This window comes from Colletes gigas, unplaced genomic scaffold (genome assembly GCF_013123115.1).
Source record: "Colletes gigas isolate AHSC1104 unplaced genomic scaffold, ASM1312311v1 Colletes_gigas_Sc00006, whole genome shotgun sequence".
NCBI classification, from domain to species: Eukaryota; Metazoa; Arthropoda; class Insecta; order Hymenoptera; family Colletidae; genus Colletes; species Colletes gigas.
In genome coordinates this window covers 4,783,024-4,810,066 of record NW_025106635.1, presented here as the reverse complement: position 1 = coordinate 4,810,066, position 27,043 = coordinate 4,783,024, and the positions used below count along the sequence as shown (strand labels likewise).

At 43.3% G+C, this 27,043-nt stretch overlaps 1 protein-coding gene across 3 annotated transcripts; it reads left to right on the top strand.

The window, feature by feature from the left end:
- The first annotated feature begins 1,074 nt into the window (after positions 1–1,074).
- LOC122395735 (elongation of very long chain fatty acids protein AAEL008004-like) lies at positions 1,075–26,993 on the top strand. Of its 3 annotated transcripts, XM_043393559.1 has the most exons (6): positions 1,075–1,462; positions 11,159–11,294; positions 15,568–15,908; positions 20,280–20,417; positions 20,745–20,987; positions 24,547–26,993. In XM_043393559.1, the coding sequence occupies exons 3-6, from the start codon at positions 15,570–15,572 to the stop codon at positions 24,721–24,723; spliced, it is 897 nt and encodes a 298-aa protein (XP_043249494.1). In that variant the 5' UTR covers positions 1,075–1,462; positions 11,159–11,294; positions 15,568–15,569; the 3' UTR covers positions 24,724–26,993. The 3 variants fall into 3 exon arrangements, with proteins under 3 accessions (XP_043249494.1, XP_043249493.1, XP_043249496.1); XM_043393558.1 differs by lacking the exon at positions 11,159–11,294; XM_043393561.1 differs by lacking the exons at positions 1,075–1,462; positions 11,159–11,294 and adding an exon at positions 5,175–5,519.
- The last annotated feature ends 50 nt before the right edge of the window (positions 26,994–27,043 follow it).

Here is a 27,043-nt window from a genome sequence, read left to right as displayed (position 1 = left end):
CCAATTAACCACACCTAATATTTACGTAATTATTTAACTACGCAAACAATGATACGCTCTTGACATTCAGTAGGAACAGAAAACGTCAGAAGGATCTGTTTTGCGAGCAACTAAATGTAATAGTTGACGCAAGTTGCGTAAATGTAGTAATATAATTACTTAATTTCACTGGCAATTGAAGTTCATGGCAACGACGATTATTCCCAACCGGGAAAACAAACAACCAGCCAACGATGATATTTCTATAAACGATCGAACTTTGCAGAAATGCACTTCTTGCGCTCCAGAAAGGGAAATGTTAAACGGAAATCGTTTCGTAAACATTACGTTCGACACACAAAAACTTGGAAAACCCGAATCGAAAGGTCGAAAGCTGCGAAATGGGGAAAAGGTAAACGGAGTCAAGGATGGGGAATAAATTAATACGACGGTGCAAGTATTTCGAATGAAAAATTTGCATGTGATCAGCAAATCTGGCCTTTCCTAATGAGCTCGAAGTTATTTGGATTGGGAAATGAGCACGAGGACAATGCCACGGAAAACATTGACGAGTCAGAAAATGTTTTATAGTAGTGGTAATTAAAAACCCCATAAAAAAGAAGTTTACAAGAAAATAATAATGTAGATAATGTAACCCCGTTACAAAGACGATTCAATGAAAGACTGTTATTAAACCCATAACTATTTCTAGACCAGTTGAGGATTGGACAAACAAGCCAGAGATGCAATTAAATTCTAATTGCACACAGAAGTCTATGATTTAACTCGTCGTCGCGAGTGTTCTCGATGTTGAGTGCAAGAATCCGAGTATGGGGGCGGAAATCGGTGTTCCCCGGACGTAAACAAGCACCCTGAGTGCGCACGACCTTGGCCGGAGGGTGGAACACGAAGAGGACGTGGTGTTCCACTCCCAACCGACGGGGAAGGGAGACCTTGACTCCCCGTGCCACTGGATTTTCAGACGATCACCTAAGGCCCACAAGTCCCCACCTCCGTCGCCTCTCGACCGAACCCCACTAGCATAACCAATACTTAAACCGCGGTTTCGCTGCGCCGCTGACTATTCACGCAGCATCGACCGTTGGACCCACATTCCGTGAATGTGTCTTCGCCACTGACACAGCACACGCGTGCCACCGGGAACGCGTGACCCCCCAGACGCGCCGCGATCAGTTGTGACAGTGACCCCTGGCGCGTGTGATCGAGGTGTGTCGTTCCAAGGGTAGGAACACTGTGACCAAACCGATTCCAAGGAACAGGGTGCTAGTGAACGAGCACAAGGGATTTCAAACGTCCAAGGTAGTCGATTGCTCCGAGCTGGGGCAGATCTAGACCTTCGATCCCGAGGGCCAGGTTCCAGGAAGATCGAACGATTGCTGCAACGCGCGACATTCGGTGGAGATTCGGGTGAAGTGAAGTGGCGAGAGTTTGCGTTCGAAGATCGGTTTCCGGCGGTGATTAGGTAAGTTTCCGGGCTGACTTCGAGGCTGGGGGGCGCGAGATTATGGGGAGACTCTGGAAAGCTTGGATCTTTTACAGTTCCACTTAGGGAATTTGTAGGAAAAATTGTGAAACTCGAGCTATTAGGCAAGTTGGCAGACTGTGAGAAGAGAGACGGAAAACTTGGATCTTTTACTGTCCACTTAGGGAATTTGTAGAATGAATTAAGGATCACAGAATGGTGGAAGTTGAGTTGCATCGAGTGGATAGGTGAATCTTTTTAGCCTATGTTTAGGCGTTTTGTTTCGCCTAGTAGGATGATGAATCGTCGCGATGTTGGCTGCAGGAAAGGTAATTTATCTTCGGTTCCCCCCCTCCTATCGGCAGTTTTTTATTTGCCCTTGATATAATTTCCAGAAGAAATACTCGCGACGAAGAATGAGGGCGAGAAAGTACGGATGAAATCCGAGCGCGCGTCATCACGAAAACAGCGGGAAACGGTTTCTGACGCGACGGACAACCATAAGTGAACGCGCGGAGGCGCGGGCGCATCGGTGCGAGCGACTCGCGCAACTGGAGCAACGCTCGTGCCTTTATCGAAAGTTAATGAATCAAAAGCAATCGGTTTACGCCTATTCTCTATTAATTTTCGTCAAGACGAATGAAAACGTGTTGTATCGCTTCCTGTTTCAACTTTGTTACATTTGTCGTGTTGAGAACCTTAGTTTCAATATTATTATGTTGAAGTTCTACTTTTCATCGGGAAAACAACTTTTTCTACTTTACTGCATATTTTACGGGACGCTGTTACTTCAACATCAAGTAGTAAATAGTTTAAAATAAAAATATGATATAAAGCAAGAACGCGTAACAAATTAGCGAAGAGTAGAAAATCGGAACAAATTTTTTTCTGGTATAATTAGCGAAGTTTGTGAAAGAATATTGACCCAGATATCGTTACCAAAATCGAGCAGACAAATTTTCTCATCAAAAGCGATCCTAACGTTGTCTGCTCGTCGTCTGATCGCTGAGGGAAGTATTCTACTTGGCGCAGCGTTTCCACGCCAGCAAGTAGAACGCACCCCTAACCGATCAGACATCGTCCCATCGTTTACCCAACGTCTAATTATTATTTTTTTCCGTATCGAAGCGTGCAAAAAAGTCAGATTTTGGTTAGAGTTTCACTTTTACTCGCGGTTATAAATCCGCTGACCTTCAAGCGACGGAAACGCTGTGCTAATCCTGCACGCAAGAGAAATACTTTTTCGTTGGTCGTACGAAAGCGTGCGTTTTCCATTGCCCAAAAAAGAAACCTCGATTGTTTCTTGAAACTAGATCATTCGAAGAGAAAACTTGCAAGGGTAGTGTTTTGTATTCGATTAAGAAATGCTTCGTGGACTGTCGAATGTAAGAATCTTATTTCTGAAGAAGCATAGTTTCGGTGACCGTATGTTTGGAGATTTATTTCTCTCTTCGCGAGAGAGGCTCGCATTCCAGACGATGAACGAGACCATGGAATACGCGCGTTACGCAGTTGTAACGACGCAAACAAGACTATAAATTACGTTACAATTGCAACTTCTGGCAACATTTGTGCGACGAAAATGCCATGCATAAGCAGAGAGTAAAAGGATCTGTCCAACGTTCGCTGTAATGTTGCGTTAAAGGAATGGAAGAATTTAAATAGGCTTGTCCAGTCTGCATTAGGCTCGTGAATATAAAAAATTATATTGAGATTGAAATACAGGCGAAAAGCAAAGTCTGTTTTTGAAACACCAGATAAAACAAATAGATCGTGAATTAAACATTTGTTGGAATCGTGTACACAGAACGTAAAGCAGCCTGAACTAACAAAGTAGTAGACAAGCAAATGGAGAAAGCGGTAGTTATACTAATTTTTGCGTGTTTCTGCAAAATCTTTTCCTTTTATAACGTGACGATTGACGTGTAGTTCTTGTTTAGTTTCTAATTACTGATAACGATCGACACTGTTGTATATCATTTTTTATCCATAAATTACTCTTTATTTCTGTTGATCATCCAGTGCTCGTTCCAACAGACTTGCACTCCATTGTTATTGCTACATAATCACGCAAAAAAAATTGCATTTCAGGCGAGAGATATTCAGATTGTTCGAACTACTTATTATTTGGAGCAAAGGTTCAAGCAAGTTACGTGTCCTTGCAGTTTGATCGGAGAAAGTTCCATCGATCGAGCGGAATAAAAGATAAAAATTTAAAGAATGTCATGACCACGGACCTAGCAGTCAACTGCGGTCGATCATACGGTTTTCGTAATAAGCTGCCTCGGCGAATTCCAGATCGATAAACGTCCGATCGGAAATGTGTGTCACGGTGCATCCTGACGGTTGGGCTTCTCGAAAGAGAATGCTGTAAGAAAGAACGCGTGACCCATTTCACCATCGAGGAACTTACGGAAACAAGTTGACTCTTATCTTATACACCGCGACTTATCACCGCCGCTGGTGATATCGCGACCCGCCGTGAATCTTTTTCGTATCCTCTATTAAAGAGAAATTTGCTTGCAAACGAGTAACCGGGATTTTCAACATAGTTTACGAACAAGCCTTTCCCTGCCCGATGAGACCAGATAAAAGAAGTATTCTTCAAAATTACGACGAGGGAAATTGCAATTTATTGTTCAAATTATGTACGTTCATCTAAAAATCGAGGCGAATAAATAAATAAAAACGAGCCAGCAAACTGGAGCACAATTAATATGGCGCTAACGCCGTATCAGCCGATTAACGGAAAAAAAGTTGATAATTTTACGCTTCAATGTGAAATTTCTGCTCTACCTGTTGCGCATAATTGAGATGTTATTAGTTTGTAACGAGCGTAATTACTCTCAAACTCAACATGTGCTCCGTGTATGTAGTTTGTAGCATCTTTGTTATGCAAATAAAAACACCCGAGGCGATTCCAACAACCGGAAAAATACAGCTAATCTCAGAGCGTGGAAGAAAGTTGTTATGGAAGACGTTTAAATATCAACAAAGTGTTTCACGATGATATAATTTTTACTTTTTAAGCTACGAGGATACTGTGATAGAAAGAAATTTTTTTTTAATTGAAAAATACGTTTTAAGGTCTCCCGATTAAGTGTGTTTAAACCTTACGTTTGAATTCCATGTTCTCGAGTAAATTTTTCGTCATTTTCTGTCGTTATTGCGGAAGAACCTGATTCACTTCTGTCGAAAGTTGCTCCGCTAATTCAATTTCGATAAAAGTTGAAGCTACGAGCCGTGAAAACGCAGCGAACTCCCAACGTTGCACAACTGTTTAATTTCCAAAGACGAAGACGACTGGTGTCGTTTAATTCCGTTAAAAAATGAAAACTCTTCGTTTAATATTTCAAAAATACTACTGAATGCATCACGGAACCTTGCAAGAATATTTAAAAAAACAAATTACAAGATTAACGGAAAAGGAAAATGGAAAAGGTAATGGAGTTTGTCAACGAGAAACTGGTTCACGGAGTTGATACGTAAAAAGGAAACGCGATGCTACAACTTTGTTGCGTGAACATCGCTATCGCGTGCTACGCATATTAAAAAACAACATTCTTAAATAGGGAAAACAGCGGACAGTGCTACATTGTAGAAATCGAAACTTCCAAGAGATACTTTCCGTATCCTTTCCTTTGAGATAAAAATAAACAAGATTAGGTATGGCGTCAAAAAATGATTATTTTTACATTTTTAATCGATAATACGCCGTGGACCAAAGATAAAGGAATTATTTATCTCCAAAGTTTGACGATAATAATTCATGATAATGACTTCGTTGACCCAGATTGGACCCCGTGGACCATCTTCGAAACGATTCTGCGCCGCGTTTCATTGAAAAGTTTCACGCGGAGTCACGCGACCGAGAAATCGTTTGCCTTTGCCCTGCACGGTCAACTACCTGGTTCCGTAACCCTCGGGAGAATGTCGGAGCACGTGGAACCTGTCGCGTTACGCAACCCGCCTTCGAACGAAACGCGACGTTAATATTTGGTACAAGGTCGCTGGACCATTTTAAAGGGTTACGCCACCTTCGCGACGACAAAACGGGGTACGTTTGCAAATTTTTTGTAACAACATCACACGATCGATCGAAAAGATCTCTACCACGAGTTAATTACACGGATTGAGTCACCTAAATTATCATGAATCACTCATAAGTGCAACGAGAATGTCTCACGAGAATAAACCTCCTTTTTTGGGCGTCCCCAAACGAGGTGACCACGAAACATGCCCCCCCATGTTCAATCCATCGATTATGAAATTGCGTTTATAATACTTGTCGTACTTGTTGACGCGCCACATTGTTAAACGGGTTTAAGAATCATCAACGAGATTGCACAAGATTCTCAAAGCGTTCATCGTGTGTTTCTTGGTGGAAAATAATGAAATTTCATTGAAAGAAATATCCTATGAATTCTTATAATTCTATGTACAATAATTGTAGATTTTTGACTCGAAAGTCTAGATATCGTTCTAGTGTATCTATGTATTGATCATCGATAGATCTTAGATCGCGAAGAAGCGAATACTTCGCGAGACGTCCGCCAACACGTTTACTTCTACTACTGAAATTCGCTGAATTGAATTTTTTCGCAGCAAATCGCTGGATCTATTTAAAAAATGACAACAGTTTAGAGTTCTCTCCTTCGAAACGATGGACAATAGTTGTTAATTTCGTGGTTCCAACCAGAAAAAAATATTTTACAGAAACTATATCGTCAGAGAATTTCAGGCTTCGTTTTAGAAATTTGTAATCGGGTTTTTATTCATCAGAGGACGATAAAAATTTATAAATATGAAAGAATAACAGTGAAAATGAACGTTATTCTTCCTATCGAAGTATCACCACCCGTCGTGGTGTGATTTTCTTTTTTCCGCGCATCGCGATACAACTGGAACTATCTATTCGCGCTACTTGACAGAAACCAGCGAAAGTTGTTTACAGCGTTGTCATTATGATCTAACTAGCTATTATCGCAAAGCACGTAACTATTTCACCGTCTCGGAAACTGTAACTCGATATAAAATGTTAACGAATTCCAGGCGTTCCAGAAGCGAACAAAAACCTTATTGCTAGATTGTGGGACAAGATCAAGGTTGCTTGCAAACGTAACAAACTTCCCAAACTTCCTAGAAAATGTAGCCTGTTCTTTGATACATAATTGCCACGTCCAATCAGTCGAGAATTAGACCAATTTGCCACGAAGTTAATTTGAACGTGGAACGACGATAGTTTCTTCGAACTATCTAAAAAAATTCTGTGAAAATTCAGTGAAACACTTTCAAGTATATAGTTTAAGAACATGCAATTAATTTTCAAATATGCTCGAGAGTATTTACAGAATATTTTAAGATTTCGTAACACCCTAAATCGACCGTTGCGTTAAATAGAGAGTTTTATCGCTCTCAGCGAACTGCAGCTCGGACAAATGGCCTAAACGTTTATCGATTGTTACGCGGTGATATATTAGAAACGCCTCAGCGAACGTTAGAACCGACCTTAGCCAAGAAACTTGCTTTCACGCGATGGGGAAAAACGATCGCGACGAACTTTTAGCGAAAACCGGCACGCTATCGCGTATTCACGATCAACGACCAGATATTGGGGGAACCGGGTTGAAAATTTCCTGCCTCTTGTGTAATTAAATGCGCTGACAAGAACGCCGAATGGCGGAAAACATCTTTACGACAATGTCGACGGTTAGTTCCCATTATTGGCCGGACGATAAAATCGAAGACGAGAGAGAACGTGTGAAGGGAATGTGTGCAAAAAGGCTTCTTTGCTCGCTTTCTTCGCGAGAACCGAACGCAGCCTCGTCGAAACGATAGAAAACGCGCGCGGACGTTTTGAAAACGCAAATTGCGTCGATAAAAAATATTCAATATCAACAAAAGGGAAGGAATGGTGTCGAGCAAACGTGGAATGTCGGACACGGTAAACACACGATACAAAATTGAGCATAAATTACACAATGCATTTACCGACGTTCCGCAACCGAGGCTACGAAAAATCCAGACAATTGCGCAAACAGACGCGAATAATCTTCGTCCAGAATACTACCAAACACGAGTAAACGATTATCGTAATATGGAGGGGGCAGAACATTTGGAAAGACGTCGTTGAAAAGAGGAGCCAGCAGATGTTTAAACGTGATGCAAGAGATATTGTTCGAACTACGAGCACTTGGCGCACCTTGACAAACTTCGATGGAGAAAGGATCGGTGCAGGTTCAAAGAGGACTCGAATATATTTATTCTCGAAGAAACTTTAAGTGACGTACCGTTTGGCGTCTTAAAAAATTCGAAAGGAACAATATGACGACTCCTATGATCTTTTTATTATTGTTAGGACCACGTCATACTTTAATTTCGTAAAAGCCGTAAAAAGTGATCGATTTGACGTGAATTGACTGAAACGATTTGAGAGAGAGGTAGATTATCGACTTTCTTCAGGCTGTGCGGTATGCTTTCTTAGATGGTATTTGTAGAAGAATGTGTTTTATATGACGGGACCTAGAAAACGTGTTACTGCTCACCCAGACCTGCCACGGTAATCGAGGACACTGTAAAACTAATACCGTTCCCCCTAACCGGAAATCGTGAGATGAAAGTGAGAAGAAGAGAGCCGGTGTCGTTGAGACACGAATTTTTAATCACGTGCTCCTTAGGACCCTTCAAATCATTGAAATTGTGAAACGATCATATAAAAGTGATCCCATAAAGGGTTGGTCTATTTTTTACGGAAGCGTATGTTCTCCAAAATATCCCAATTTTCATTTTCAATGTCGGATGACTCATCCCACACGAGTGCTATATCGTTCGATCGCGTGTCGCCAGACATCGGCAATCCGACACTCGCTTGTTGTTGCTCGATCTCGCTCGATCTTGGTGGATCCCACTCACTTTTCTCGTCGAACGACATGCGTGGGACTCAGCTTCGATTCGAAATAAAAAGAAACGTTACCATCCCCGGATACGTGAAACGGAGAGGACTCGACTCAATTACAGATAACAGGGGACCAGCATGAAGCTTGAAAACACAAGTGACAAACGTTCGAAAACTGTCCATCGAGCATCGTAGCTATTAAATTTCATTACGTTTATCGAACCAGAAGGAATTCGAGGGGAACACGAAGTCATTAAAAAAATGGTCCGTGTGAGCACACGTTCCATTTGATCGTGTTCCCCAGTTTTACCCTTTTTGGTACAGCAATGTGCAGTTGGTTACTTTCACAGGCGATACCTGAAACGACCAATTCGGCCCAAATACGAGCCCCCGATCTTTCGAGTGTTGGCAAACTTCTCATACGTGTTCCTCAAATATTTCCACTGAAAATGGGTCCAACAGTACCTATGCATCCTTTAGAAAGTCATTCGTTCGAGACTTGTCTGGCTGCTGAATAGAAATAGGACGGTGCACTTGCGAACATAAATCACAGGCAACGCGAAACCTGTAATGGGACTTCTACCAATAATTTATTCGATTATCCAAGAAATTGACACGCAATTGACCTGCTAATTTCTCACCGATAGTACCAAGGGGTTATCGAACATTGCGTGTAAACAGTTCAGTAGAATTAGTTTCGCTAATTCAATTTGCGAGAATTGCCCGAGCACACGCGAATGGAACACTGTATCGAATATTTGAGCTTTATTTCCCTATTTTGAATCACCCGTCGAAGAAAGAGAAGGAAGGCAATTTCCATTTTGTTCCAAACTATTAGAAACTGGGTGTTCATAATATCTGAAAGCGAGCAAGCGAGGAAGTAGGTGGAGGCTCGAAGTCTCGTGCCTTTTTTAGGAACCCATGGCGGCCATAACTCACGAGCCGAACGTCGTAGAAATTTAACGAAAAACTGTTTTACGCGTTAATAAATATGCAGCGAATTTCACGGACAGTCGTCGCGCGGCGAGAGCACGAGGTTAAGGTTGACAAAAAACGAAAGAGAAATTCAATGGAACCGGAACGCGGCAGATGCAAGAAACCGGGCGTAATACAGACGTCGATAATTATTAGCAACAATCTGTCTAACGTCTGTGCGTAGAAAGCGGCATTTTGCATTTGCTCGGTCACGATAATTTGTATTTTAATGAATTCCACTGGCTGGCGTTTTTCTCGGCGAAAGGAGGAAAATCCAACAGCTCCTGAGTGGCCGATAAACGAGAGCAAATAACGAGAAACTCGTACGTGTTAATGGCATTGTACAAAACGTAGTCGGTGTCGAAAGACGATGTCGACATCAAAGAACGGACACGTAACAAATTAATCAATAAGACCCATTGGCGTTTGATCGATGATGCGGAAAACGGTGTTAACAGTGTGATATTCCTGTTACATTGTCTGCCAGTTTCTGGTATTTTGCTTTCATTTGTATCGATGGAAAAATGAAAGATGGAATGTGCACTTATTACACGGCAAAGAAGTTGTGGCATCAGTGTAGTAACGACGATTATATCGTCATCTTGTCTCTGAGAAGAGGCTGCAAAAATCGAGGAATACGAGCGAATTTGGAAAGTCTGACTGATAAATAAAATCGTGAGTTTTACGTGGATCATAATTCAACTGCAACAATATCGCTACCATCGAACACAAGAAGCGATCAATTTGAAGTGGAACGACCTCAAAGCTGCTTAACTCAAACTCGATTTATCAACTACTTGGCAACGGTTTCGCGGGAAGCCACAGGAATTAGATCGATACAGCCCGCCTAGGAATGATCTATGGCGGAACAGTCGTAAACTCGTGATTTGGTCCAAACGAAATCCCCGACGTAGATGGCACAAAGTGGTCGATTTACCACTGGAATGGCCAGCAACGTAAGACACGCGTTATTAACTCCCTGACGACCCTGAGCGTGACAGTTTTATGGGAGGAAGTCGCAGGAATTAGGGCAACGTGTCCTAGTCCTGCCTCGTGGCGGTCCCTCGTTAAAGAGAAACGTCACGATAAATCGTCGAAAGGATTCTCTAAATGCGCTCTTGTCCGTGGCTTACGATTATCGGCGAATAGTACCAGCGATCGGAAAGTAAAATATAAAAAGAAAGACACCGGGTAAATATGGACCGTGGAAGAAAACGTGCGAGCTACACCGCAGACGAGAGCGTGACAAGGCGGAGGAAACACGTTATAGCATGATCGGCATTTAAACGTCGACCCACTTACCCACTAAACTCCTAGCAAGCGTGTCGTAGACGTTGCCGCTCGTGCAAGCATCATCCTCGTCAACGGGGAATCATCGTGACGTCGGTGTCATTATCGCGTTCGAATTCTCTCCCATTGAAGTAGCCCGCGCTTCGACGCCGACGATTTACCTTTCTCTGTTTTCCCTAGGTCTCTCTTTTCGCGACGTCGCACAGTGCTCGAAAACGGCCATTCAAACGAAAAAGTCCCATTTCAATACCAACTGTTATCTTAACAATATAACTTTAAAGTTGACAAATCTTATTCTATTATTTTCTTCATTATTTACATACATTATAGAATTAAAAATGTTACGCAGCAAGTGAAACTTTTACAGTGAATTCATTTCTTCCTTTTTATTTAATTAAATTATTGAATTTTCATTCCACGTAAAATAATATAAAAATTATTAAGCAAAATTAATGTTTGCAGTTTTAATGATCGTCCGTAAACTTGCTCTCGAGGATCTATGCACTTTCAAGGTGAAATGTAATTTTTTCGAACAGTGTGAGTCGCGGCGCCTCCGGAGCTTCCATCCTCCGATCCATCGGCCTCGCTCGGTTATCTGAAACTTTCTCTGCAACGAGTACCGTTCAACCACCACGGGCTAGTCGCCTCGATAAATCAACGATTCCACACGGGGTACGTTCCGCGATAAGATAATTAAATTTACTATCGAAGACAATGACACGTGTGAACACGGTTAATCGTTTCGCGCCAAATCGATCACTCCAGGGTTTAGAAATTTCAGTGATACAGCATCGAGATACGGACATTTAATATAAATATGTAACGCAAAGCACTTTCTAAATGCGGGGAATGAAAAATTCAGGCGTTTCTTCGTCTGAATTCCTCGGTGTATCGAAAGCTCTAATAATCTGGACTTTCTTTAAACTGTAACGTAAAAATATAGCGTCTGGAGGCGTCTAAAAATTCGTATGAAATTACAATTGTATTTAATACAATATAGAATAGTTTAGATGAAGACTTTAGAGAAATCTAAATATATTTTTCCGAAAGCGTGGCATCTGGAAAAACGAATATTACAGAATAGCGAAAGTTCGAACACTTGCGTTTTCCAATTTTATCGTCGGTGGCATTTTCCGGGTACTTTTACAACACAAGTTTGGATAAAACCGTAAAACAGTATGAGAATTCCGATTCACACTCACTCTAACAGCCACTTACAAATCGAAAAACATTTATAACGTTCAGGCAACTGATTATTCAATTCGATTTTACGACTCCGTTCTTCCCTGCAAACGTGTTCGTATTTTATGCAAGTGAAATCAGATTGTGAAAATCAAGGGAAACAGTTCACTATATATGTATAGATTTGACAGAAGTATTGGGTAAAGAGTTTTCACAATCTGATTTCACTTATGTAAGACCTAAAGATCCCTAAGTTCCCGTCATTTTGGGGGATGATTCTCGATTCCACGATAGCCTTATCGAAGAGGACGCTAGCCATTTTCACATCCACGGTGGCGACCTTCCCCGTGAGCCACCCCCTCGCTAATAATCACGCGATCAATGTAGACGTAGACTTTTCTCCGGGGGGGGAGGGGAATGGTATTCCGAACGAATACGTAAGAACGACTGTAAAAGCGATAACGGTGAAACCAAGAAAGGGGAAAGGACGGTGCAACGACATTGAGCAACTTACTGGAAGCAGCTGCGTATGACCGTTACTCTAGTTTTTTCGCGGCTCGAAAACGCGATTTCGTTACGCTAAATGGCCTATCAGACCGCGTTGGCCTTAGAACATTCGACACTCAGCGATCGCGGCGCTTCTAGCCGGTTCTACTCTAGTTACGATCCACCGCGCGATGTCTAATGAAATTCAAGATTGCTCTTTCGTGAGCGATACATACATTGTTTCGCGGATATCCGATTTTCGGACCGTCGAACGCAAGGACAGATTCAATTTGCACCGATTAGAGTAAAAATTAACAGAGAAAAGGGTTTTTGGTGGAACGCCAGATAATATTTGTCCACTCCAAAAAAAATTTCGAACCGGGTTAAACTGCTCGCTCGTAACGAGAGAAAGTTTGTGCAAAAAAGTTTGTCGTTGCAAGGCGAGGGAGGTAATAACGACAATTTCCAGGACCAAATTCGAAGGAAAGAGAGAACGAGCGTAAATATTTGCCTTATCTCGATCGGCTCGCGCGATTCTCGGATAGCGAAAGTCAAAAGACGGCGTTCGCTGATATACAGTTAGCTTTGCTCGTTCCATCCACCATACGTGTAACATAGTCATTCTTCGTTGATCCTTATGTGCTCGGTATGTGTATACAGGTCAGAGCCATCCGGAAACATTTCAGCGATGCAGGAAGTGAAACCCGATTTTCATACAATACAATAGCGGTCCACGTCTCAAAGTCTAAGCTCAAACCCAAAGAAATGCTAAGTATCCTTTCTGCGAAACTTTCTCCCGTTCTCGTCTCCATTAATTCCGTTGTCCTGTCCCCGGGAGTTGCTGGAGTCCTTAAAAATTCTGGCCTTCACCTAGAACCAGCTTGGGTCTTTGAATATCCTAGGTCACGAATACGTGTCGTTCATTTCCATCTTCGTATCCCGAGTTTAGCGATTCAAATGTGTTCGTCTTGTAAATCTTCGAAGCTTTGAAAGCTTCAAGGCGCGGGTAAACAGACGGTTAATCATCGTAAACGTTCCACTTGCATGTATCCGATTACTGGACACGTTAGAAATTAGTATTTTACTTAGCACCTTAAATGTCAGGTATTACTTCGACACGGTTGTGGCAACATTTTACGACAGGGAGGCGTAAACCGGTCGTGGGATGACTCTCGATGTCTATCAAAAGAGGGAAAAGCGTGGAAAAGCGTCGTTAGATCCGAATAGATCCACAGAAAAATCCTCGAAGAGGAAACTTAACGTTGGAAAACGAAACCAAAATTAAGAGTGACAACAATCAATTTTTATTTTTTGGAACAGAGCGAAGAGATCGACTCGAGAAAGATTGTTATCCAGTTTCCAGCGATTGTGGTTTGCCCGTCGAACGTAATAATCTCTGATCGCTGTAATTTGCGAGGAAAGGGGGATCGACGAGGTTACCAGGGGCAATGTTTTTAACGAATCGGGGGGGGGGTCCGCTCGCAAACGAGTTGCCCGATGACGTTGCATCAACGCAAAATCGAACATTTCATACGCGCGCCTACAAACTAAATAGCAACACTTGCGACACCGATCTTGCGAAATGCGGCACCGGTTGCGAGGAAATGGAAAAAGGGCGCGCGATCTTTCCCCGGAATTGCCCAACGTGCAGATCTGATACTCCCACGAGCATAGTCGGCTTTAATCGACGCTTCGAGGACTAGTAGCGGCGTTAGCGCCGGACCTAATTGACACACGCAACGCGCGAAACAGGATTCCAGTCTGAAAAATCGACTTTTTGCTACGCAACTGTATAAGGAAGAAAAGTATTGTGATCGGAGAAAAATTTCCTTTTCGAGGAAACGCGTTACGAGACACCCTGGTCGCAGAATTTTTTTAAAATTCTTATATAATCTAGCAAGAAATGATACTCTACTGTATCGGTGTCACCTTGTTCCGGTGAAGAGCATCGCTGGAAACCGATGGTAAAAATTGAAAAAAAGTTGAAGACGTACTATCTCCAGGGAGGACGTACCCAGTCATTGCCAGTGATTATCAAAAGGAAAGGAATCGGAGAATCGACGACGATCATTCTATTTTAACGAGTAAGCAGTCTTTGATAGAAGTTGAAAAGGCTCACGATAGAAAGCGAAAGAAAATATTAGCGGAGAGTTTAACTACTCGTTAAGAGCTTAATTGGTCGCGCAATTTCCATTTGTACGATGCACGAGGCTCGATCAAGAACTTCTGTGCAATTATTATTTGTGGTTGGAGTAATTTATTAACTGCAAATCACATTATACTGATTTCACTTCGATTCGATTGTCAGGAATCAGTGAAATATTTCGTGTAATAATGAGATTTGGGCAGGTCTGAGTCGACAATCAGAGTGAATCAAATTATGAAAGCTCTTTCCCTGTGTTCAGAGAGGCTCCTGATACTGATTTATAGCCACAATCGCATAAATTCAACGGGCACGAGAGGCTGGACAAGAGAAAACGATGCGACACAGTGACGATCCTTGAAGATGACGTCAACGACGAACTTCCTGACCCGTCGCGTTCAGCTTCCAGCGTTTCGCGCGACACGATCGTCGATCAACTTCGTTCTCTTTGGACATACGGGACCCCGCGGACGTGCCACGGGAGACAAAGTAGCTCATAGACCTCCACGACTCGAAATTGACCACTGCGCGATGCTCGTAAATCATGGGAGATCGTTTCAATACACCTGTCGATTTTCTTAAAAATTAGTTTTCGATTTTTAATATATTTATAATATACACAAAAATGATTATAATTTACCCCCCTAGCTAAAAATAATTTTTTTAGAACGATTTGAAATTTTTTACTTTCCACGATGAAGTTCACCTACCTCATAACTGATAGTTTCTGATACGATTCAATTTTCTTAGTAACGCTATGTAAAAATACGTGTTTGGACTATTAGTGATATCGTAATACTTAAAAAAATTCCTGTTACCACATAACTAACCGAGTTTTTCCATGTTCTCACCACCTATCCCCATCCTTTCCCAACCTTTCCCAAATGCCTCGTTCTGCATCGATTACCTTGACCGCCTCAAGAAATTATGGTTTATTTTTGTCTTGGACGTCTCGTCGATAATGAACGTGGTGAAACGAGTTCTCCAAAAAATTTCGCAACGTGCCAAGTTTGCGCAACCGGGTCCGTAGTCGCGAATACTCGCTGTTGCCAGTAACCAAGCGTTTCCGACGTAAAATATCGAGATATCTGATAGGAAACGGAGCATCACTACCTCTCTCTTATTCGTTTGCAGAAATGGCATCTGCGGCGGCGGAGTTGGTTGCCGAGAGGGAACCGGAACCGAGGATCGAGATGACCGACACGAATAGATCGTTCGTGGGCGCGCAGGGGCTGGTACGAATGGCCCTGGATCAGTACACGGAAATCCTGACGACGATCTCCGATCCGAGGGTCAGCGACTGGCCCTTGATGGACTCGCCAATCCCGACTTTTCTCATCGTGCTCCTCTACTTGTACGGAGTCACGTTGTTCGGGCCTAGATTGATGGCCAACAGGAAACCCTTCAAACTCAGGGGAACCCTGGTCGCGTACAACGCGTTCCAGGTCGTCTTCTCGCTGGGGATGCTCTACGAGGTAAGCAATTTTTACTGGAATACGAGATTAAATTTCTAGAGGCGATAGAGATACCAAAACCTCCCAAGTTGTTCTTCATTTTGAACTTTACGTGTGAAATGAGTTAGAAAAACCTGTCGGAGGATTTTGCGCAAGAGGATTTATGGGGCGAATAATAATCCCGTGACAAAAGCGGTCCATCAACTTAACCGTGAAGAATCGCGTGGCAATTAGGAACAATCGCGATCTTTTCATCGAATGGGAAGAGAGCAGTTTCGCTAGACGCTAATAGCCACTAACGTGACGAAAAGAGGGACGCTAACTGTCAACCGTTTCACTCGTTCCAAGGTTTCGTGGACGTTTCAAAACATCAGGGACGACTTTCTCTAAATCATGGTGATTAAGAGGTTTGATGGTCGCAACGATGGTGCTCGCGTGCCAACGGGTTCACGCGAGATCGATGCACCAACGCGATTCAAAGTTCATGGTCCCCTCTCTCTGAGCGGAGGATTGCAAACGCAAGTGGGTCGCTGGACGAAAATGTCAGACACCGAATGAAAATGTCCATTGCGTGGAAATAGTCGCGCTGAAACTTGCTGAAATAAATGCTCGTCGATCCCTGCGATCAATGTCCAATTTCTGTAGCACGAAGAACGAAGTATAGTATTCCCTGGATGAATGTGAAATCATCGAAGGTTCAATTGGAATAAGACAAATTAATAACCACGTTTCAAGGAACAATGCTGTATTTTATTGATTACAAATTGATTATGATTACATTTTTACGCTGATGGGTCTTTGTCAGGAAAATTTAAATTCGATAATCCGGATTTACATGGCACGCCTCCAGTGGACCGTGATGAATCCCGTGGGCGTAGCGTTGCGATAGACGTTGTTGAGCGTTTGCTAATAACGCAGACTGAAATCTTATAGTTTTGACACCGAATTCCTCGGTCGATTCTTTAATTAATTCGTATTTACTCGTTTATTCGACGAAAGAAACCCTCCAACGATACCGACTGCTCGTTAGAAAACGGAAGTCGATGCAATATCGAGACGATATTCGTAAGTAAACGATTGCCGCAATAAGAGCTGATAGATTTTAGAGATATTATAAAATAAATTGTTCATAAAACACAGCCTAGAGTCTCAACATGTCCTCCTGAGGTAATAAAGTATCATTAGTGCGGTTAATGGCGCGAAACACTTTCAGATCGTCCGCGAACAGTGGAAACCGGCTGTGTTGAAATAGGAGCGCAATGTCGATGATAAATAAGTTAACAAATAAAGAACGAGGATCTTGTGGGGCGTCAGATACGGGGACGAGCTTGAAGAACATTGTTATATTTAATTACTCGTCTTCTCGTCAGTCGAGAAACTGGAGATCCAGGTCGACAATCTCCGGCAAGTGAATGACAACAAGAAAGGAGTGACTGACGTTATCAAACTCCATAAATATCTTGTGGTAGTTAAGGATGAGATCGACCAGAATGAATTTTTGTTGGTCATATACTATTATATTACAGTTATTACTACGACCACCTCGTTTTTAAAGGACGATTTCATTCTAATAAATTCGCAGAATTTTCTTTTTGGATCCAAGGACCGATTCGATAATAACGCGCTGACGTCAACACTGACCAACGAAACGAAAGCCTAATTACATCGCCCTGCGCGTGTCTGTTACACAATTTCGTCGAATTAAAAATAAATTGCTGGACGTGTTTCGTCAGATCCCGATTTTCGGTCGATCCAAAGGCCTTCCACGTTGTCCTTCGCTCTCTTCAACCTACGATCTATCGAATTCGTCCGTTTAAGTTCGAGCACCTGGCAGAAACAACGACCTTCGCCATAAATTCGAGAGGAAAGAGAAACTGATGGGACCCAGACTGGTGAACGACCGAGTAGTGTTTTGAAGGTCCCCAAGGACGCTCGAGTCACTCCCTAGTCACCTTGAACCAGAATTCCTTCCCTGGAATTTTCTTGCGTAAATAAATTTCGTGAACAATTGGATTCACTTTCCCCATAAGTCGCCTTTTTAAAACGATTCTGCGTCGATCCATCTTTCGTTTTTACACGCGTACACGGAGATCGTAATGACAGACTCGACGTCTCTTGATCGAACGATTGCACCGCCGCGCCGCGAGGAATTCGATCGGAAGCGTGCCAGTATCCGCGCTTAGGCGAACACCTTAACGAGAATTTAATCGTCCGGATCGAAACACTTTTCACTCCATTGATATGCGCGTGTCCGTTTCGCGGCGTTGTGCAAAAGCATCGCTGGCAATTATCGTTTCGAGAAAACATTAATTACGGTGCATTGATTTGCATACCGAACTTGTTGACGAGAAGATACACTACGCCACGACTTTCTGCGGTATCGTGAAAGATACGGAAAACCCGTATTTCGAAGCTGGAAATATCGTTGTCGATTGAATTTTTACACCCCCACAAGATTTCTAATTCTTCCTCTCGTTCCTCCAATAAATCTTATACGATCCGGAGACCCTGGAATGCGACAAAACGTGGATCGGTAATTCGCTGAAAGCAAATCTTGCAAAATGCATCGAATAAAGAGAAATCAGAAATGCTTCTTTTCAAAAAAACAAGAACAGAACAGTCGTTTCGACACCGTCGACGTTTCCATTCCAGTCGCTCGAACGAAACCAGCGCGAATTTCCGCAGGACACGGGGATTTTCGCCTGTTGCGAATCGAGGGGGCAACAAGGGGGTGAGAAAGCGCCGGTTCGCGAAATGTAGTTGCAGAATGAAGAGAAAAGCGAACCGACGAGGCTGTCGAACGACGGTTGCCCAATCGATTTGTACACTCTTGTAGCTCGCGGTTCGTTAAAGGCGAAGCATCCTGTTTTCGACTTTCCACGAACCGATCGTTCGCGATTTGCGCGTCTAGAGAGCAGTGCTCGTTTTGGTCGTTCGAACTGAAGAAGACCGTCGTGAAAAATTATAGTAATTAGAAAAACTGTGGGAAGCAATGGCTCTCGGTGCACTTGAGCTCCAGGTGTCGACAGTTTGACGAACGACCTAGAATCGGACCGGTTCGCGTAACTGAAACGTTCGCTGCGGGCCCAATCAACCGCGGTGGTAATTAACTTGGCCCGAAGTGTTCGAAACTGGGATCATTCGCGGCTATATTTAATCGTTCGAAGCAAATTTGAAAGTATTCGACCCTTCGAGGAGGAATTATTATAATTGTATATAAAGATTTAAAAAATTGTGAAACGAGATTCGAAGATGTGGAAATATTGCAAATTACCAAGAATAGTAACCGACGAGAAAATTGTACGAATCAAAGTAAGGATATACTAAATGCATCTAAAATTGCATCGGAAGTTATGCACACGATGAAATGCATCCGAAAACCATCCTGCGAGTACTCTATTGTGCAGGATGCGGAGTTAGAATAGCAAGGAAGACAAGTAACAGCTTTATTAATGCATCACTGGCTCTTGGACACATAATACTCTTCTTGCATTAGCTACTCTCTCACAATCACCTGACCTAATTCAGATTAAGCACGTACGCGGGTAGTTCAAAAAACGAACGCGGAAACATCATATGAGATCGGAAGAACGTTTCTTGCAGACTTTGAAGGGAAATTGGAGTAACGCATCGCCCGATTTGGCTAGAAATTGAACATTTGTATTAAATAAATTGATATCTCGTCTCGTAAAGAGAACAGAAATTACAAGAAGTCTCGTCCTAGTCTTTTACTTTTCATATATTTTATAATCGAAGCCTTTAATAACAGTGGCTACTATCAACGACCTTGAAACGTTCAATTACGATTTAAGTAATCCAGTGATATGACGCAACCCGGGTGAACAAGTTATTAGCGCATCCGAATGCAATATCGCGAGCCGTACGCATAAACTAAATCCTCGTTGATTATCGTACGAGCTAAAAAAACACCTCTTTCACTCGGGGGTAACCTCGATTCACAGTCTCGGTATAATTTTCTCATCATAAATTTACTGAACATATTATGTATCTTACGTCTCCGATATTGCCTACGACTCTCTAAGATTTCTAATGCGTACTGCTAAAGACTTTCCGGGACTCTCGTACACCTGAAATCTGTGAACAGCGAATCGACGATGTACATTTTTTTGGATCCAATACGGGCCAGGAATTTTTTATTTTCCGCGCGTGGGAGGAACTCGAACGAAGGTCAGCTTATCTCCGTAATTGCGCGAAGAGAAACTAGACAAAAGGAGGACGAAACGTTTAAATTGCACGCGTAGCGAAACACATTCTCGCGTCGGGCTATCAAAAATTATGCTTCGATTACGCTGACAGCGGAAAATGACTGCGTTCGTAGAAAAAAAAACAAAATCAGAAATCATTGCCTTGACCGTGAACTCCTTTCTACAGCACCTGATGTCTGGCTGGCTGTTGGATTACAGTTACAAGTGTCAACCGGTCGACTACTCCCACAATCCGTCCGCGCTGCGTATGGCGAACCTGTGCTGGTGGTACTTCATCAGCAAATTCACGGAATTCGCTGACACGGTACGTACAACTATCCTCTCCGTCAACGAAATTTCCATTTCGAAAAGAAAAGAATGCTCGTCGCGGGCAAAATGAATCGTACGAACCGCGAAAGTCTTCGAGCGCTCACGAACGCAACGTTCGGCGCTTAAAATCGGGCGAAGTTGCGTTAAGATTTTCGAAATTCTTTTATTGCAACAGCATGTGGTAACGTATATGGAGTAACGTACAATGTTTCAAGAGTGTAGACGATCGAAGAAAATTTCTAGCTGGGAATTTTGTTTCAATTTCGTGAATATTTGCCGACAATATTGGAACAGGCGACTGATATTTGTTACGAAATTTCAGATATTCTTCATCTTGCGCAAAAAGGACAGCCAGGTGACGTTCTTGCACCTGTACCACCATTCTCTGACGCCCTTGGAGACGTGGATCTGCGTGAAATTCATCGCCGGAGGGCATGGTACCCTGGGCAACCTTATAAACAACGCGGTGCACGTGATAATGTACACGTACTACATGGTGTCCGCGATGGGACCCGAGTACCAGAAATATTTATGGTGGAAAAAGCACCTAACCACCGTCCAACTGGTAGGTAGATCGATCCACATCCCTTCGAAGCATTTTCCACTCTTCTCGTTGCAGTTGACCACCTAATTCACGATATTAGACAATTCTTGCCCCAATAGTTATCTGATCGTAGTTCGTACATTGCACTTGCAACAGGTAAGCGCTGTTCAACGTCTCGTAAAAGAATCGATGAAAGGTGTTAAAAATTTTCGACCGTTCCCATCGAGCAGGGAATTTCGCACAATCGCGAACAGGTTCTGTTTTTAGTCGCAGCCCACTCGCCATGACGAGATATTGCCTGACCGATGAAAAAAATACCCCGGTTCCTGGTCGCAAGAAGTAACACACAACTTCATCGGCGTGTTCCGATCGACCACGGAACAACGTTCTCGACTTTTATCATTCGGTTCGCATCTTTTTGCCCTACAAAACCTCGCACCGTTACTAACGAATAACGCAATCAATGGTCATTTGTTACGGGTGCAACTCGTGCATGTCATTCCATCGCTTAACTATAACGTTTCGTTACTCGACGTTTAATTCAACCGATTTGGACTGTAGAAAGCAGTTTCCAATTTACGATAAACATTGTAGGATCTTTTTCTGTTTTAAAAAACTGAGTCCTCAAGATCGATCTCCCAAGCTTCTTCGTTTTCAAAAAAATGTTGCTCGAGAAGAAACGAAAGGCGTGTAACGGCGCGGCGGCTAAATTCTTAATCGTCGAAACGAGAACTCGACTTTGCGTTTCCCCGGTCCACGTGACCGCGGCAAAAGATCGCGCAATAAGCGGTGAACGATCGCCAAACGATTTTCATGCAATGGGATCGGCGATACCTTCTTCTTGCGCAACGCGAGTTTAACATAATCGCGCTTAATGTGATCCGCGGATCGATGAAAGTGAGAGCTCGAAGGGTGCATCGTCGCGAACGCGGTCGAAACGCAACGTTTCGACCGGATAGGCTCCAGGCGAACGCTGCGTTGCTGCAATCGACAGGAGTAGGGAAAACGAACACGATTCAATGGACCGCGTACGGACTCGCCAACAGCGAAACAAACGACCGTTCGCTAGGAGTTATTGTGTGCTAATTGCGCGACGAATTAAAACTGGTCGCAGACCTCGAGTCGCGGAGGGCAATCGTTTGGCTACGAAGAAACTAATTTCGTCAACGTGTTCTTCGTTTGAGCTGTTTTCATGATTCCAGGCACTGATCGTTTCTTCTACCAGAAGGGTAGGAATCTATGGAAATAAATAAAATGTATGAAACCTAGATCAAGGACCCTATACGCGAGACAATGGAAATGAAGACGATGAAGATCGATCAGAAGTAATTTATGAAAACGAGAAGAAACCCAGAACAGATATAAAAGAAGATGCTCTGTAGAATGCACAGAAAATCTCGAAAGACCTAAAGCCACGTTATTGCGCATACCTGAAGCAGTCAAGATTCTCTAGTGTCCCAGACCATCGGAACATTGAATCGTTCGTAACCATTAAAGTTATTCCACCTTGTGTATGACTTTCAAAACCAATTGAAACGTCTGCCCGTCCAAACTGCACCGAGAACTTGCAACAGAGGTTATTAGGTACTCGTTGCAACACGTGGAGAACGTTTGCCCGAGAAACGACGAATCTCGCGTAGGATGAAGGGACGCGAAGATGCGTAGGAAGTATCGATACGCGTGTTTTCGCGGATTCTGTGCCATCAGTGGCCACCCAAGCAAATCTCTGGACGAAATTTTACGCAAACCGCGTGGTAGGGGTGAGGGAAAGTGAAAAATACAACGTTGGGCAATTGCAGGCTGACTTGCTTTGGTCGGACTAGGCCGACTACGTCGCGGTGGCGCAATAATTTGGCATTCCGATATGCCGTATAGCACAGGTGCCACCACCACAGCCTCTGCACCACCACCGTCGTCGCCATCGACCGTGCTGGAACAACCACGAACCGGCTGCATGCCTGTAACCTCACCCATGTGCTCGCCTACCATGCTTTATCCCGCGAGACCATCGGCACCAATCTCTCGAAGGACAACTGACGCCAAACGATATTGCCTACTCCCCCTATCGCGTTCCCCGAGACGCATCAAAGGATCTTCCGCGACCAGTGGTACCAACCATCGCCAGGGAGCGGTAAGATCCATCCCGCGATAAGGGAAACATGGTGCCACGAGTCAGAAGAATTTATACTCGGCGCAAACCGCATCGGTTAACTAGAATATCAGAGTGTGACGCTCACTTTTTAACGAGCCTTCCACACGAAGTCATTGTTGCATACATTTGTGACCAGGCAAATAACCGAACGATTATTCAACGTCTGAGTTTCACAGGCTAAAATTGTATCGAGCGTAAGTTACATTTACAACGTGCAAATTGCATTTAATTTCTAATCAAATTTAGTAAACGCTAAAATTGCTTTCACGATAAATACTGACCAAAGTTTACAGGTATAATAGACGCTCGTTGACAAAATTAATTGGTACGTTCGGTAAATTCAACGTTATTAATACCGGTGCAGCACCTAAGGCGTGTGTATGCAATAAAAACCGATTTACGTTGTTTGAAAGGATCGAAACTCATGCACGGAAGAAATCAAGCACGCGGCCTGCGTCACTGGCTCGCCCGGGCCCGTTCCCACCATTACATACATCGCTAATGATATCGGGCCTCTAAAAACTATAACGCTAAATAACCGGCAAACTGTTAACTGCCCGGCCATAAAATCATACATCAGCCTCACCGTTTCGAGCACTATATATCACGGTGACGAAACCCATTAAAAAGTGAGCGTCTATCTTGATGCAAGACTATGGAGTCTAAGAAACGTGACCCTATTATTACATTACTCCCCATTGACTTCAGGATATTAATTCACTTTTACTTTTTTGAAACAATTCGATTTATAAGGGAATATCGTTGATTTGTAGAATGTATGCTTTCCTCCCAGGTGTGCAGAGGAGTATTTCTCCAGGTCTGATCTCTCAAACTCCCATCAATGAGGAAGGGTGATTGAAACCAAGCTCGATTTCAACTCTTCAAACATCCTTGAAGAATACTCATCTTAACTATTTAGCCCTGTAACGCGTTTGTTTCGTTAGAAACCACCTTATTCCATACTCAATAGAATTATACGTCTTCCAAGGGTATAATGAAATGTTATCGCGGTTTAATCGATCGGGAGATATCGCTGAGACAGATCGTTTCAACCTATCCAGTCTAACGTTGGCACGAAGTATGCAAAATATCCTCGATTATCCTTTCGACATAGCTGCTTTCGAGTATAATCTATAGTTCATTGATTCATTCGGTCTCGAGCTCCACGTCCGTGTGTGTATCTTCGTGACACAATTCGGCTTGCGACACATTACACCTTTATACAGCGAGAAAGGCACGTGACCGTATGGTTACCAAATGCTGCTCGCTTAATCGCGACAAAAAACACTAAATATTTAACGATTTCTACCTCCGTGTGTGTATAATTAACTAACTTGCTAACAACATACATGGTCCAAATAAAATTTGAAAATTATTACGAACTGTAAAATTCAACTCACCCTCGATGAATTCTCGTTCCATTTTCAGGTGCAGTTCTTCCTGGTGTTCGTCCACAGCACCCAGGCCCTGGTCTTCGACTGCGGCTACCCGAAATTGGTGGCCGGGCTTCTTTTGCTTCACTCGTCGATCTTCTTCGTCCTGTTCTCCGACTTCTACCGGCAAGCGTACAGGAAGTCCAGAACGAAGGAGCTGAAGGGGGAATAAATCGAGGGGCTGAAACGCGCGCGCACATTCCCAAACTTCTCTAAAACACACGCTCCGAACAACAGCTCCTCGACCACGCGCGATCGAACGATCGTGGATCAGTTAAAACGTTTTGTCTTGTGTGTTTTCAGCGTGTATCCGATCTCGTGGGATTTCACCAACTTGCTCAAACACCGGCCAACGTGGTATCGATTTCGGATAACGATCGAACACACGCACAATCACGCGGAACTAGTCATCGAACGTTTCGAGACAATTCTATTGGACGCTGGTTCGCGAACTCGATCGTACGGAACGATCGTGATCGGTTCTTCCGTCGAGGGCCTACAGAATCCTTCCGTAAGGGAGAGATTATCGTTTGTTATCCCTCGTATCCTCCGCAGGATATCTCAGGTCTCGCGAACAGCTCGGACCAGGGTTTCCGAAGCACTCGTTAATCTCGAATTCGGGATGAGCAAGCAATCGTTAGGGTTGGGGATGTGGAACCTTTTAATATCGATAATAGAGCGTATCAGGATTTTTCTTATTTGATCTGTGAACAAAACACTTAGATAATCGTCGATCGTTTTAAAAGGTCGTAGGTTCCCCATCCCTGGGCCAGGCGTATAATACTTTTCATGTATTTTGACCAGCCAAAACTATCCAGGGATAACTCCCACTATGTCTCATGTACTATAGTATCGCGATTTATATAAAAAATCTTGCCATTACGGAGAAACTAACGCCTGGCCTTAACGTAGAAACATCTTTTCAGACTCGGAGTTTTCGACGAATTGTTTAGGCTACGCTTGAAAGTGCATCGAAAACCCAGAATCGACGAGGCATCGCGCGTCGATTCGGTCCTTGGTGTCGTTAATTTAATGGTCCTTGTTTTCTTTTTCTATTTTTAGGCGTTACGCGTCAGCAGATCTTTAATCAAGATTACTGTAAATATAGGAGTAGAGTTAGCGCATTCCGCGGGACACCGTTCTCGCGGGTTTATTTAAATCTACGCGCGATCCAGTCGCGCGCGACGAGATACAAATTTATCAATAGGCGGAAAAACGGATTTGCGTGAGAAACTACAACGCGTTAGAAGAGTCTCTTCCCAAACGATCTATAGAAAAATTATCTTCTCTGCAAATTAATTTCAACATAGACGCCTACTAAAACTGATTACTGACCAATCTAATGCAAAAACCGTACTATGATGAGACTTTTTCAACGCTTCGCAGGGAACACAACCTGACGAAACCTCGTTAAGCTAAACGTTTTTCTCGATTATTTATACGTTGCACGAGTGTTTCGAGTAACCCCTTAAACGATAAGTCGTAAGCGGACGCGTTCACGAACAACGCGATACAACCAGAGATGAGTAAAATCCTTCTAATCTCGAAGATTTTAAATAAAGAACGAACGTTTTCTGTTCTTCGAGTAAAATTTTGCTCATCTCTGGATAGCAGTGTCGTGTTGCAGCGAGAACCGAGAACGGTATCAGACTTCAGCACGACACCTGTATCACCTGTGCAGCAGAGACACGCACAACCTCGCACACGTGTCGTACATGTATAATTCCTCTCACCAGCGAGCAGGCTACCGAATCGATGGATTCAGATGTACGTGTGCAACGTTCCTTACGAAATCTATCTATTAAATCGGATCTCGTAGCCTAGTTTCGAAACATTATCGCGTTGATGATGTTGGTCTCGACGTGGCCGAGTACCGCAGTGCGGTAAACGCGCGGTTTCCGTCTACGAGGAACGACACAGGATCACCGAACAGCGTCGAAGAGTCGACTGTCTGGCAAGCACGAGCCGGGTTTCGTGAAACGTGTCTTGGACAAGGGTATCGACGTGCTCTTGCGCTACGTTCATGTGTGAACAAAGGGAGAGGGAGACGCTTTACTCTTAGAATTAGACATCCCCGGAGCCACGCACGCGTCGGGGGTAAAACGACAATCACTCGGTTTACAGAGAAGACGGTGAACCGACGAAACATGGTGGCGATCCCACCACGGGCATGTGCAACTCTCCCCCAGGTAGCCAGAGTAATACAGACTCTCTCTCTATCGATCCTCTCGATGCAACCCCTCAAACAGGACAGAAACGGTCGTTCCACTATTACAGGGAGAGACGCACGCCGACGATACCGATGATTTTCGTACGGATTCATCGTCGAACCTCAGCCTAAGATTGTAATTTATTTTGTGTGCTTCACACGCACATGCGACGAAACTGTTTGTACATATGTAATTCTTTCCTTTTTGTAATGACAAATAAATTTTATTAAGTTACTCGCAAGTTCGACGCGTGTAAAATGGACCCTACCTAAACACACTTCC